The following is a 14,956-nucleotide window of genomic DNA, read 5'->3' as shown; positions in this document are numbered from 1 at the left end:
AGCTATGAAGAAAATGTCATCTGTGATTAGGAATTTACAATCTGAAGCGCTTCCTTCTCACCCTTCACTGGTTCAAAAAAATGTGTTGAAGCAGCAAGGATGGGCTGATCAGGCCATCAGATTACAGAACAAAATACTGATTTTCAATGCGTAAAATACTTCATTCGATCTAACTATGGAACATGCCAGGATTATTTTAGCCTGTGAGGTAAAGCATGTCACCTAATTTGCCATTTATTCTTCAAAACGTTCCTTCTTTTATCACTTTTCTTATCAAACAGTTAAATAAGGTAGGTGTTGTTTTTCCACCCCAAATGATACTTGTGTCATTTTGAAACTATCTGTTCCTCTGCAGCCCACGATACCATTAGTGTTAAAACCTCTAATGTCAAATGTTTCTGTGCATCTGGGCCTTGAAAAGCATGGAAGATTGTGCGGCGCCATTCATTCCAAGTGGAGAAGGAATCTTCAGATGAGTGAAATGTCCACATTTTTACTAACACACACACACACACACACACACACACACACACACATGTGCACACGCAGCAGGAGTGAGAGACAGACGGAGAGATGAGGAGCACAGGATGGACGGTCACCGTGGAAATGGACAGCTGGCTGCCATGGAGATTGTGTTGGACATGTGATCACTGGTGGAATAGTAACCACGAGGAAATGAAAAGGTGCCAAACAGGGGGAGCAGCAGAGAGAGGGAGGCCTCATCTCAAAACGAGCCAAAGAGGAATCTTTGAGGAAACTGAATTTCTTTCAGCTTTAGCCATATGAGAGGGTGCGCGGCCCGGTCTGAATTTGGTAATAAAGGGTCAATGCGATGATGACAGCAGCAGTCACTGAATTAAACACCCAGAATAAAAAGCAAAAGAGCAGAGCACATTTTAAGTGACAACCTGAGCTGCTCTCATCCTTTTAGTCATTTCTGTCTTTTGAAGAGTTAGTCTCTCTCTCTCTTTTCTGTTTGGAGACGAGGGCTGCTGCTGCTGTGGTGGCTGTCGGGTGACCAGGGTGCATCATGGGAGACTGTGTTTGACTGATGGTAGTACAGAAACACTCACAAAACACAGTCCTGTACTGCTGTGTCCAATGAGACACACACTCACCTTCCGCCGTCTCCCCACTCACTCTGCTTCCCTTAGAACTCCCACCTGCTACTCCCTCTGTACCTTTTCCCTTCTCCCTCTCTCGACCTCCCTCCCTCCCGTCGTCGTCCCAGCCCTCTTCTCCTCCTCCTCCTCCTCCTCCTCCTCCGCTGCTTCCTCCCCCTCCCCCAGCCCTTTCGTCATCCTCCTCCTCTCCCAAGTTCTTGTAGTTAGGCCTCTTCTGAGTCCTCTTGCGGCCGCGGTGGCGCGACAGCTCCAGGGAGCGCTCCAGAGACTCCGGGGGCTTGGTGAACCGACGCACGCCTCCCGCACTGGTCTGAGGGAGAAGAGAGAGGCAAGGGTGAAAGGCGGGAAGACATGACGTGCTGAGGATCACAGAATAATTATCAGCTCCACATTATGTCAGAATCCTTTCTGATGATCGTGAAGTCGCAAAAGTATTTTGTCATCTTGTCCTTTCAAAGATGCTTTTGGTTCAAATGAAGCAGTGTGACTTTGCTGCTTGGCACTTCACATCTACAGTGGTAGCAGTGCACATACAGCATCATAGCTACCAGCCTGCTCTCAATATGAATGACACTTCAAAGAAACTAACTGTCCTGTTTCCAGAACGCATCACCACTTCAAGTGTTTACTGGCAGGCGTGCATGCAAAAAAAAAACAGACACACATGTACATGCAAGAGAACACATACATGCATATATACAAACACACACACACACACACACACACACACACACACCAACACAGAGCCTTACAGTAAACCCTCCTTGCATTATCTCGTTGATCAAAGTCCGTAAAACACACAAACCACTTACTCCGATAGATTTTATCAGAATAGAGGAGAAAGTGACCACTTGACACATACGCACGTGTATACACACAAATAGACATTGCGGCTACTTCTGTGAAACTACAAGAAATCGACATCTCGCGTGTTGCCCGAAAACTTGACGAGCACACAGGAAACTGTTAAATGATAAGATGTTGAGCAAAGAGTCAGCACCATCAGTAAAACTGAGTAATCATAAGGACAATAATTGTCACTACAACTACTTATAGAGATAACATTGACTACAGAAAAGTGTTTGTTAAAGGTTAAAATTTGTTTTAGTGGTTTTTGTTTCAGATTAAGTCAGCCATATTTTCGACTATTAGACTGTTACCCTGAAGCACCATAAAGCTAAACGCCTTTGCTACTCATTTCCACAGAATACTAAGAAGTCTTTTTAATCCTCCGTACAGCCAGCCACCTTTTTAGAAAACACAGACATCTGTGTCATCTACCTCCAACACTGGGTACATGTGAGCATTTAGGACTGCACTGTTGTTGCTGCTAAAAACACTGTGTGTATGCTGTCAGACGTAAACCACAAGCTAGTATCTGTGCATGTGTGTGTATGTTGCACCTGTTAGCTGACTATGTTCTGGTAAACCGCTCACACTCTGAGCCTATGCTGAGAAATTAATGGAGGTCAGGGAGCGTGTAAGGCATGTGTGCACGCCCGCGCACACGCATGCACACACACACACACACACACACACACACACACACACACACACACATCAAAATAGGGCACCATTTAAAGGTTGAAGATACACTTTGGAAGAAAAAAGACAAATATGCTAATATGTTATACATATCTAACTGGTGCACTTGCAAGTAAACTGAAGAGAGTGAGTGAGGGAGGGAGGGGGAGGGGGGAGGAGAGAGAGAGACTTCCAGGAAAGAGATTTGGGTTAGGTGAGACAGCTCTGTCAGTGTTCCATCATGTGACCTAATTTCCTGCCACATCACACACAAACAGGAAGTACCATTTGACCACCTGTGCAGAAACAGAGCCCGTTCTTAATCTGTCTGGTGTTTCATCTGCAATAAATCAAACAATAACACAGCAGCACTTCTATCTGATGTGGCGGAAACAACACATATCCACAATCCAGCGTGCATGGAAAAGAATCCTTCTACACGACTTTTTAGTGTCACTTTAATATCATCAGGGATTGTCGCGGGCTTTTTCACCAAAAAATCACGGTGCAAAAACACTGGTGTCCTATGACAACAAACAAACATGCATCTGAACACAAGTATGAGCACACTGAAGGACACAAGGACACACATCGCTGCAAGTTAAATGCAAGTAAATGACACCATCTCAATTAGTAACCAGTCTCCTATTCAGGAGAAGAAACCTCTGTTTGACTCCTAAATAGAGAGAAAGACTCATTCAACTTATGGGCCATGTGAGCACAAATAAAGGTGAAAAACACAGGTTCCAAGACAGAAAATGAACAGGATCATCTGCCTAAGGCACCACATGACCGTGAAACGTCAGCAGCTTCAACAGCACATGTACACACGACACTTCTCTAAACTGCAAGTGCAACACGCATGCCTAAAAATGCAACATGTGGCACTTTTAAAGTCCACAAAATGCAGAGGCAGAAAAAAGCACTGCTGAGTAAAGAGCTGCCAGGTACTGGTTTGGGTCTGGCTGCCTCCTTTTGTGGTATACCAACAGTGTTAAGACATCACACTTCAACTCACATTCACTGAAAAGGTAGGCCGCTTCTTACAACAGCCGCAGGTCTAGCACACACGCGCACGCTTGCTCGCTCGCACACACACACACAAGCACAGCACGGAGAATAACCACAAGGGTTCTCAGAAACGCTCACTAGCTCAACACACCCACCTGGCTTCACAAACAGATGGTCAAAAAATTAAGGGGGGGATCATAGAGAAGAAGAAAATGGGAGGGGGGAGGAGGAGAGGGAGAGAAATACAAAATGAGAAGTGAGGGAAATCAGATGGGGAAGATGAGGGGGAGGCAAGGGGGGAGACTGAAATGAAGAGCCAAGGAGAAAAAGAAAATAACATAAAGATACAGATGTAAATGCAAAGAGTCGATGAGAGACAGTCGAAACACAGGCGGACAAGACGTCTCAATCCGAGACTTGGACCGGAGAAAAGATGGAAATAAGGAAGAGAGAGTTCGACAAATGTTGAGAAGAAAAACAATGCGGGTCATTTGCATATTGCTGCCTTGATGTGGGTGAATCATGGAGAAAACCATGACCCCGCCATCTCATAACCACCTACGCGCACTTCTGGAACTCAAGTCTTTGTGTGTGTGTGTGTGTGTGTGTGTGTACACTTGTGTGACTGTACCACTATGTACAGTTTGCTCTCTCACTCTCTCTGTGCGTGAGTGTTTATCTGTGTGCATGTATCCATGTGGTTGCCGGCATAAGTATGCTTGTGTTTATTTCTTGTTGGCCTGCTGTACTCTGTGTGTGTATTGCAGTGGTTTTTAATCATGTCGCTGTGAGCAGTGTTTACACTGAACATGAAGAACATTAACATTCTTGCATTTCTGGTCTGCATGCTGCTCCGTCCTGTCCTGTCCTGTGCGTGCATGTGCTTGTGTTTTGTACGTTGTCTCCCGTCTTACCGTGTTCTTGTGTGTGCTGTGTATGTCTGTCTGAGGAGTGAAGACGGACAGGTCTCCATTGAGAATAACTTCGGCCAGGGCGTGGACCATTGGCTGGTAGTGGATAATGAGAAACACCTGTAAAACACACAGACATGCACTGTTAAGAAAGCAACCAGAGCAAACGCCTTTGAAAACCAGAATTATTCATGAAAAATAAAACGGAGGATATATGGAAGGGTTAGTGTTGCTTACTTGAGACAGCAGGTAGAGGGACACCTGAGGGTTGATCTTTCGCTCTTCAGACTAAAGAAACAGAAAAATTGAGGGCTAGTCAAGGTCACACATATAACAGGTCCATGACTGTAATGAAACAATGGACTTAAACAATGGAAGGTAGGAAAAACACATTTCAACATTACAGCCGCAGAGTTTGGAAACAGTCGAGTCAGTTTTGTAGGTTGTAAACAGAGAGGATTTACTGGGCCGACTGTGAAAAACCACTGGCACGGACCTTCATGTCATTAATCATGCTTACTGGATACGGCTTCTCAAATGTAATTCACTGTTTTGTATCTGTTCTATATCATTAGAAACTGAATATCTTGGGGTGCTGGACTGTTGGTTGAACATGTTTAAGATGTCAGCTTGGACTCTGGAAGTGTGATGAACACGTTAAAGATTAAATTCACTGATTAATCACACAGAAAAACAAGCAATATAATGAAAACAACCCAGAACGGGTTGAAAAAGTGAAGCGACAAAAGCAATGACGAAACTGTACACAGACACGTTGACAGAGTTTCTCTGACGTGGTTTTTTTTAACACTTAAGCTTGTGGAATAACACCTCTGTGCATATGTGTTATAGCACATCATGCGCTAACAATTTGACATTTACACCTTCTAGAAATGAATGGAGGAACTAGCCTTTATAGGACACAAGCTGCACTTTGAACCTGTTAACATCGGTGTAACCCAATTCATGTAGACATGCAGGTGACATACCGTCTCTGGGCTGACCAAAGAGTAGACGTACAGGGGCAGGAACAGACGGTTGAGCAGGTGGTCCGTCAAAACGTCATTAAGGAATTCACAGTTGATGATGAGGATGTCGTTCAGGTAGTGGAGGTGGTCAAGGTGCTCTGCTACCAGGTCGCTTAACTTCCCCCTGTTCTTATGTCTGGGACACGACGAAGGGAAGCAGAGAGAAAGAGCGCGAATGAGAGACTGCGATGCTATTTCGCTGCTGGAAGTGGTCAAGAATAAAACACAACAGTTACGTGTTTATTTGTACGTTATCTTAATGCATATACAGGCAAAACTTTCTAACACATTGCACGCCATTAAATTGGCCAGTGGGACTTTTCCAGTGAGTGTAAAATGATCATTCTTCAGCAGTTTTGTCTCTGACAGCCTCCTCCTGGGTCATTTTTTAATTTGTGTGGCAGGGCTGTGTAGAATATCTCTTGATGGAATGGGGCAGCTTTAACACAAAAGGCATCTTGACACTTCATGTATGTGCAGATGCTCAATATATAACTCAAAAAAAACAATTCTTCTTATTTGAAAACCACTAAAATGAAATGTAATCAGGAGTAAGTCCCAAAAAATATATCATAATGCAACTCATACAATGAGACATCAGAGCCTTTTACCCAAATCTACACAAGCCTGACCTCTAGAGGCCACAGTGAGAATTACACCGATAACAACAGGTGACACTTACTCTTCATCAGTCTGCACACACTTGTCCAGTTCAATGACATGGCTGCCAATAAACCAGACCAAGTTGCTGAAATATGGGACCGCAGTCTTATCTCGAATGTAGTGCAGCATGTGCTGGTTGTCCACTGGAGAGAGCAGGGTCAGGATCAAGATTCTGGGTTAGGTTCGTTATCAAGGCTGCCCACACGTATCAAATACCCCCCCCACACACACACACACACCACACATATTCTTATGTTCACACACTTTGTGATCCCAGAGAATTGCCAGAATGTGACAGTTAAATATGATTTGAAAAAAAAAAAACAAAGCCATTAAAATTAAGACACAAATAAAGAAAATTAATCAAACACATTCAGTCAAACTAAGTACATGGATTGGTCTCGTGAAAGAATTACTACTGGAGAGGGATTACGAGGAAAGACGGTTCAGTTTCAGTGACGGGGGCTGCACTGTGATAAGACAGGGAGAAACTGACTTTCTGTCTGTTTAATCCAAGCCTGTGATCTGAGCCTGTGTTCATCAGTGTGTCACAATCACTGAAGCTCCCTCCAGAGGAGTTTGTCTTAAAACAAGAGCAAGAGCCAGATTTAGTCCATCTTTGTATTAGCAGGAATGTTATTCACAAAAAGAGTCATTGAGCAAATGCAATCTAATGTCTATACAAAGGTTAAAGGGGAACTCCACCGATTTCCTCATGTGCACGGAGACGAGAAGCAGCCGCGCTTCATCTCTGCTTGAGAGTTACAGTTTGTTTTTTGTTCACTGTGGCTGTTAAATCGGTGGAGGACTCTTTTAACGCTATGCAAAAATCTGAAGTATAAATACCTGAATATCAGATTGGACAGGAGGCTCAATTTGTTTGTTTCATAAAGCAACAAGATCTAAGTTAAGCACTGGGTGCAGGTCAGACTTGGTTTAGAAGAGAGAACAAACTGTGTCCTCAAATTCACACTGTAAGAACCTGCAACAGACAAACTACAGACACACCTGTGTTACACTGCATTTGCCAGTATTTCAGTATTATTTAATTTGTCTGGATCAGAGACTTGAAATGTGAACAGTCCTGGTGTACCTCCACGTTCTCGTGTCGTCGTCCGAATGCAAACAAAAGCTGGTATTAAAGTCACAATGCCAATGCACACAGGTCAAAGTGAGACAGGTCGTGAATGAGCAGCCAAAACAAATGAATGAATTACATAATAGCCAAAAACAAAGAGACGAATCAGAAGCCACCACTCAAAGTAACAGTGTCAGTCCAGCTTAGTCCACCAACTGAGAATTAAAGCAGGGGGAGATATTGACTGAACAGTGACCCGAACCCACCACCAAAGCAACAACCAACATGTGGGGCTCAGCTGAAATCAAGTCTGTGGAACAGTTAACCCAAGAAAAAGGAATTAAAAGGCATGCAGGTTCTTCTGCATGTATGTAGGTGGGTGATACTGAATGGTGGACGAGAACAAGAATTCATACCAGTACATTTATAACAAATACACCATTAGGAACAAATAGGGCTGGGTATCGACAAAACTGACATGGAATATGTAACAATAACTCAAAGCATGGCTTGTAAACATTAAAAGCAAGTATACTGATAGATATCAGGCAATGTAGAAAAACACTGGCTGCTTATACGCTGATTGAGAATTGTGTTTGCATCAATGTGCTGCATGAACAACTGGTAACAGCAGGAAAACAGTTAACAACAAACATGTTTCCAGGATACCCAGCCCTAAGAAAAAGACTGAATGAATGGAACCAACTTACATGAAACTGGAGTTAGGCAGATGGGGCGCGCAGAGGGAGGAGGGAGAGGGGGAGAGAGACAAGGAGAGGAAGAGGAGTGGTTGTTGAGGAGGAGGAGGAGGAGGAGGGAGAGGGGGAAACAGACACAGGGTTAATGTGAGTAAAGGGGCGGCTGTGGAGGGGTGGAGGCTTGGGAAGGACCCCGTAGGTATCTTAACACATCAACTGCAAACAATGGCACGTCTGGCAAAGGAGTTCATTTGTTACCTCAACATTTTTAACTTTTAGCTGTGCAACCTGTCGACAAGACAAACCTGAGACAAGCAGCTTCCTCAAAAACAAGCTACTTTAGCAGATAACATGATACAAGAATATCTTGACGCTAGCTTCATTTGTCTTGAGGCTGGTTAAAAATCCTTTTCCAGGTTGTCATTTGTTGCAGTGCATGACCCCAGGAATCAGTAGGAAGCATCGAACAGCAACACGTTCAACATTATGATGCTAAAAACCCCATTTTCAGTGCTGGGACACTGCAAGAATTTAAGTCATGATTTAATTTAAAAACTAATTAAATCAGCGAGGGGTTTGAAGTGTTTTTTGCCACAATTAGCCACAGCTTTCACTGCATAAAATCACAGTGGAATGAATATTTTGCATTAAAGCTGTGTCTCAGCCTGTACATCAGATGTTCTGTGTGGTCCCCTGATGATTTTCAGATGGTGGGAAAAACACCGATTTGAGTTGCTGCAGTAAGTTGATGCTTCCCTCTTTCACAGATTCCTTTCTATAGCATAGCACACTGCCAGCCCATCAATGATACAATCCCCACACCACTAGGTTACCTCATACGTGACTTGCTTTTTTACTATGGTTAGACTCAGTTGTGTTCACTGTAATGACGTCACTGTTGGGAGTTACAGACGTCAGACACAGAGCTGTACGGTGCAAAGTGTACATGCAGGATTACAAGAAGTAACGGAGACAGACAGGATGTCATAGTTGATATGCTGCAGTGACTGCATGTCGAGGCAATGTTATGTATAGTGAAGAGAAGCATGACATGTGGAGACGAGCCAAACCCGCTAAACGCACTGCCTGCCTCCCTTAGAGTGACAGCGACAAGCTCCGAGCCCGGAGGAGCCCGGAGGAGCCCAGAGAGACGTCACAGCACGAAGGAGAAGCAGAGGCTGACACAGCACGGTGCAGAAAGCAGCACGGCCTCACAGCATCCCTGCTGTGCTGCTTCTGCACCCATAGGGCATTTCTTTCTTTCTTTTTTTTTTTTTTTTAAACTGGAGCGCTAAAGCGATTAGCAATAGAGTTTCAGGAGGCGGGATTTAAATGACTTCACATGCTGGGCTTCGTTTATAGTTTGGAAATATGTGCACGCGTGACCAGCGAGGCGGTGAACACTGTGGTAACGCCACCTTGGACGCTGCGCACACACGAAGTTCATATTAATTTAAGCATGTTAGCTGCATGTTGTTTTTCTACTTATTTATACGTCATTGAATCATAAATCTCTATCAGATGATATCTTTACCAGATTCTGTCATTTAACACATTAAACCTCTTAAGTACAAAAATAAAGAATGTAACAGTTTATAGCATGTACGTATTTACATTATGTACAAATGTAAAAGTATGTAATTATTAATGAATATTGGCTGAATATCCTCATGACTGCACACAGTGCACATGACGCTATGGAGACAAAAGCATCGCCAAAAGTCTGAGTTCAGTAACAGCAGATGTTCCTGAGGTAATGACAAATGTATAGAAGAAAAAGTGATTCTGAATCATAAATTGTCTTCAGAATAACCAATCGTCCCCCAAAGCCCCATATAGCTGCTGGCTGACAGCTGCATATACAGTATATCTACAGATTTTCTGTAATTCTGCCATTTCAGCTGAGGTTAATAGCTTTCATCTGTTAAGTTCTGAGCAAATATTTACTACATTTCCAGGCTGTGTTGTAGATCTGCTGTCTGGGAAGAAAAGCTGTGTGTCTAATGGCAGATGGCATTGGTGTAGCTGCTTGTAGCACCTCAGCTGCAGAACCTTTCGCAAAACTTCATAAAATAATGGTTATTTGAGCTGCATCACACTTCCAGAAAGCCACTCTCAGCCACTCACTTTTAATCTAGAATGATGATAAATCACATACAGCCGAAGGGAAATTAAGGACAAAAAATCAGAAGACTGCGACTCTGTTACAGCGTTACCTGTTAATCATGCTCATGCACCAGAAGCAGCAGCAGGGAGGACGGAAGGAGGACAGAGAAAGGCGGTAGGCAGTCCCAGCATCCCGTAAGAGTGTGTGTATCTGTGGATGTGTGTGTGTGTACGGTTAGCATGTGCGCATGCATGTTATTGTCACTCACCTTTGTAGACGTTGAGTGTGATGGTGCGGACTGCGATGCGGACCATGCTTTCAGGGTGGTTGAAAAACTTAATGGCCTCGGTGTACAGGGCAAAGTCATTAGTGTGCTGTGTGTGGGAGACAGAGAGGGGGCGCCGGTGAGCAAGGCACAGCATTGCGCCGCCGCGCTCAGGCCACAAACGACCACAGAGAGAGAGAGAGAGAAAGCAGCTAGTGGAGAAGCAGACTCTGGGCAGTACCACATTTTGATAAGACTTAATGAAAGGAGCAAACTTGGTTATTTAACTGGGAAAAGGCTCTACGACTGTTTAAGTGCAAGTCATTGCGCTGTGCATTGTGGGTTTTTTTGGGCAGATACACAAAAATCAAAGTACAGATTACAGCATGACAGCAGGATACTAAGGGAGGAGAATTTCTCCTCCATCAGCAAACAAACAGCCCACACATAACTGTGTCGATCAACTCAAATCCTACAAAATTCATGACTACAGTCTTATGACGCTTGCTATCTGCTAAACTGGCTGGATAGCGAGTCTGGCTTGTTGCTGACTTGTAGAAGCTGCTCTTCATATCAAAAGATTAGCATTAAGCAACAGAACACACTGTAAGCTTTTGATTTTGGGTATTTGTAGCCTGTTCTGAATCACGACAGAGACGCTCACAAAAACCAAGCTGCACTGAAGGGACTTTGGCTCCTAACGATCTCACAGTACTTTAGACAGTCAGCATGCATTTACACACCAGTGTGCTGCACTAGGTAAATATGCGTTTGACAAACCAGCCACTCTGGATCTTACAGCCATCTCTCTCTGTGTCAGGGCCTGATCCTCTCATTCCTCAGTCACTGCGACCTCCGGCCAATCACAGTTGAGTGTCAGAGAGCAGAAAGTCACCCAGAGGTCACAGCAAACGAAGAAACCCGACCCTGACACCAAACCCAAGCCGGGAGCGTGTCCCCTGCTCTTAAAAATGTAACTTGTGTAGATCTGACAGCAACAGGAGAGGCTTAAGTAAGCAGTGATCCAATAGCTCCCTCTGGAGGAGAATAAACTATAAATCAATTACTCATAAATTAGTCATCAGAAATGAAGTAAGAGGTGAATTATAAATACGACAAGTGAAAGTTGTGAAAGACAGACTGCGTGAAGTGAAGTAAAGTAAAATGACACTAAAACATAAACTTTGTCGCTGGTTATTTCACCACATACATAAAGATTCTCAGATCTACACATTGGGTCTGGTTTTGGCTTCAGGGGTAAAGCTGCCATCAACAGTACACCAATAACCTTCCCCAGCACACACAGGCCAACGGAGGGACTACAGATACTGCTGAAACAATGAAGATGAACAATGAGCAACATCATCAGAGATCATTCAGCTGGTCAGTACTCTTCAGTGCCATCTTTCACCCTCTCACTCTCTCTCACACTCACACTCACACACACACACACACACACACACACACACACCTGAGTATTTTGAAATGAAGAATATAACTGTTTTGTGCTCATTCTTTTTCATTACTATAATAGCAGTCCCATAAATGAAGGTTACATATCAGCTAGTAAAGAGAAAGATGCTTCTTTGTGTGTGTTTGTGCATAACATTGGCTAAATCAGTCCATCTGCACAGGAAGCTGATGTTTTCATATGGGAAGTGCAGTCAGCAGATAGAATTGCACCATGAGTATAATCACAGGTTAACTTGCACTAGATGCAAATGAAAGCCTCTCATCTATCATCTCTTCCTTCCTTCCTCTTTATCTGAAAGACAGGCATTACATAACAGATGTCTTTGTCTCAGTCTCTACACCCCTGAGGCCTCACCTCATTGTAGAAGAAATGCACGGTGTGGTTGTTGAGTTTCAGTGACAGGGTCTTGAGGAAGGAGATATAGTAGGCCATGATCTCCTCGTCTGAGAAGTCAAACTTGTGGACGATGATGGAGTTCACGTGGTTGTTTGACAAGAGGTAATCTGAGGAGAGGAGAGGAGAGGAGAAGAGAGGAGAGGAGAGGAGAGGAGAGACGATCACACACAAACCGAATGTTTTAGGAAGACGGCTTTTTGTGGAAAGCTGATAACGTTTCTATTCAGCATCTCAGAGCGCCTAAAGCTGAGAGGCAATAGCTTCACTGCACTACTTTCATTTTTGCTCTCCTATCCTCAGATCAGCGAGGCTGGACTTCAGCAGTGACTGTTGTGCACAGTGAACACGAGACAAGACTTCATTCCTGTTGACGGGACCACAACTGTCATTTCTAAATACCTCTACATCTTACTAAAATGCAAAACTGACTTACTTTATATGAGATATCAACCCACTGTATAAATGTCAGTCTATCATCTGCCGAGTCTGCGGTTGCCTAGCAACAACAAAAAATGCAGCAGGCTGCTAATTCATTGTATATTTGTGCAAAAGAAAGGCAGTGCAACATACCTTGCATTGTTTAGCCTACAAAACCCATGAAAAAAACATATACACACCCACACACCGTATACAACACTTAATAAGTACTTTAGGCACCTTTCAGTGGTCACTTCTGATTGAGACTAAACCACTTTTCCAGCCCTAAACAACTCTCAGTACAGTAGTGCATTATATCAAAAACACCACCACAACCTAAAAACATACCATTTCAATGAATCACCACACAAACTGATAAAGCAGCAGTCTCAAAAAACACTTTGAGAAATGTTTTCTTTGTTGCTTGGTTATGTTGTTGCAATGCATTACATCATACAGGAGTTTCGAGTTTTTCAGCCAGTGTTAAGTCAAGTACTTACAAAGGGAAGTCTCGTGGCTGATGTTCTCAAACAGTATGTTGAGGGTCTGGAGGAGCTGGACACACACATAACGCCCTGACTTCTGACGCAGGATGTTCAGGAAGAAGGCAAACATGTTCTTCTCCAGGAAGAAGCTGAACACACACAGGAGTGCACACAGAACAGAGAGAGGATTCAATTCATGATGAATAATTGTCAGGAAGAAGAAGAACGCCTCTCTTGCGCTGCATCCTTGTAGACTTGCGGTTAAGATGCATACCATATACCCACAGCATGTCTGATTTGATTCTGGTAGTGGACCATCATTTCTGTGCTGCACTACACCGATATCCTGTAGTCACACACTGTTCATTCCACCCTAAAAAAAACCTTGCAGTTCATCATTGGACCAGATCTCTGACAGGCTAACTCTAGCTACCCGACAGGAAATACTGAATTTACCACTAGTACTTTGCATTATCCACATTCAATGTTATATATATATATATATATATATATATAAAGATCATCATCTTTATACATAGATCATTATCAATAATAATAAGACTGAATCTCAGAACAAAAAAGCAACTAACTGACTAAAAAATACTGATCAGCTACTAGAATAAAAAATTAGAAGTGACTGTTCATGCCCATGCTTATTCTAAGGGTTTCCTGATAGCGCCAAGAACGTTTTCAACATATTGTGTGGCTTTTTCAGCTCTACAAAGCCATTTCCTGTTTGGTAAAATAAAGCCAGAGGTGGCGCAGTGGATAGACAGAGGTGATGACATGCAGCACTAACTGCAGAGCTGCTTCTGATTAAAAACAAAAAGCATTGTGGTCTCATGAGCTTAACTCACCGGAAACAACTGAAATGCTCCAGTGGTTTAGAATGAAAATACTTCAAGGGTGTTCTCCTGCAACATTTAACTCCATCTTAACTACATAAAACACACGCACACAAGAGGTTGACTATGACTATACAATAATAAAATTGTGACTCTCTTTGAAACACTGACAAGCTTTACTTGAAGAAGAGCAACACAGTGGCTCATTAGTTAGCAACGTTGCTATACAGAAATAAGGTGGGGTTGGGAGTCTTGTTTGAATATGATCATCTGTCTGTACTTACAATGTTGGAGAGATATTCAAACATCTCCAGAACAGGTGATCAAACGTTAAAATGAAAAATCAGTAAGAGGCAATCTTCCACGACTGACATCAAGGCGCTCTTTGAAGAGTCACAGTTCATTGGCTTGCAAGTGTGAGTCTGTTCAAACGCATGAATGTGAGGTTATAAAAAGAGTGTGCACAATTAGCAAACCTTTGCCGATATGAATCAAGTGTTACATAGAAGACAATAGAAAGCTGTCACTTTGATTCCGGCAGGTGTCACATCTGCATATTTGTAGCTACAGGTGAGGGATTTGGAATAAAGATGTAGATCTGGTACTTACTCAAACACAGAGCTGTCATTCTGGTCCCCCCAGATGAGGATCTCTGTGATAGAGCGGATGGTCTCCACTAAAAGGTTTCGGTTGTGATCTGTCACTGTAGTGTTTTTGGTTAGGACATGGTACATGTACCTGATGGAGGGACATGAATAAAGGAAAGAAAGTGGTGAACGGACAGCTGCTTTCACCTGTTAATTTGTACAACTCTACCTCTGAACATAACAGCGCAAACACAGACTGCAGTCATCTTGAGACACATCTGGAAGTTGCTCCACAGGTCAGTTATTGGTAAGAGCCCAATATGGCAGCCTGTAACTCAGAGTC

General features: G+C 43.3%; 1 protein-coding gene across 3 annotated transcripts in view; it reads right to left on the bottom strand.

Annotated features, from left to right (window-relative positions):
- Positions 1 to 14,956, bottom strand: part of clec16a (C-type lectin domain containing 16A) — a 34,468-nt gene that overhangs the window by 18,632 nt on the left and 880 nt on the right. For 2 of the 3 annotated variants that reach the window (XM_076752014.1, XM_076752016.1), the window contains exons 2-10: positions 14,636 to 14,764; positions 13,197 to 13,330; positions 12,238 to 12,386; positions 10,413 to 10,518; positions 6,281 to 6,404; positions 5,560 to 5,734; positions 4,808 to 4,858; positions 4,574 to 4,690; positions 1,119 to 1,434 (exon numbers count right to left, since the gene is read on the bottom strand). In XM_076752014.1, the coding sequence (XP_076608129.1) occupies positions 1,119 to 1,434; positions 4,574 to 4,690; positions 4,808 to 4,858; positions 5,560 to 5,734; positions 6,281 to 6,404; positions 10,413 to 10,518; positions 12,238 to 12,386; positions 13,197 to 13,330; positions 14,636 to 14,764 (1,301 nt within the window). The remainder of the gene's footprint in view (positions 1 to 1,118; positions 1,435 to 4,573; positions 4,691 to 4,807; positions 4,859 to 5,559; positions 5,735 to 6,280; positions 6,405 to 10,412; positions 10,519 to 12,237; positions 12,387 to 13,196; positions 13,331 to 14,635; positions 14,765 to 14,956) is intronic. The other variant, XM_076752015.1, reaches the window with a different exon arrangement.

The sequence above is a fragment of the Chaetodon auriga genome, chromosome 16, assembly GCF_051107435.1.
Source record: "Chaetodon auriga isolate fChaAug3 chromosome 16, fChaAug3.hap1, whole genome shotgun sequence".
Taxonomy (NCBI): Eukaryota; Metazoa; Chordata; class Actinopteri; order Chaetodontiformes; family Chaetodontidae; genus Chaetodon; species Chaetodon auriga.
The sequence above is the reverse complement of the archived record's forward strand: the minus strand, read 5'-3'. Positions and strand labels throughout refer to the sequence as shown.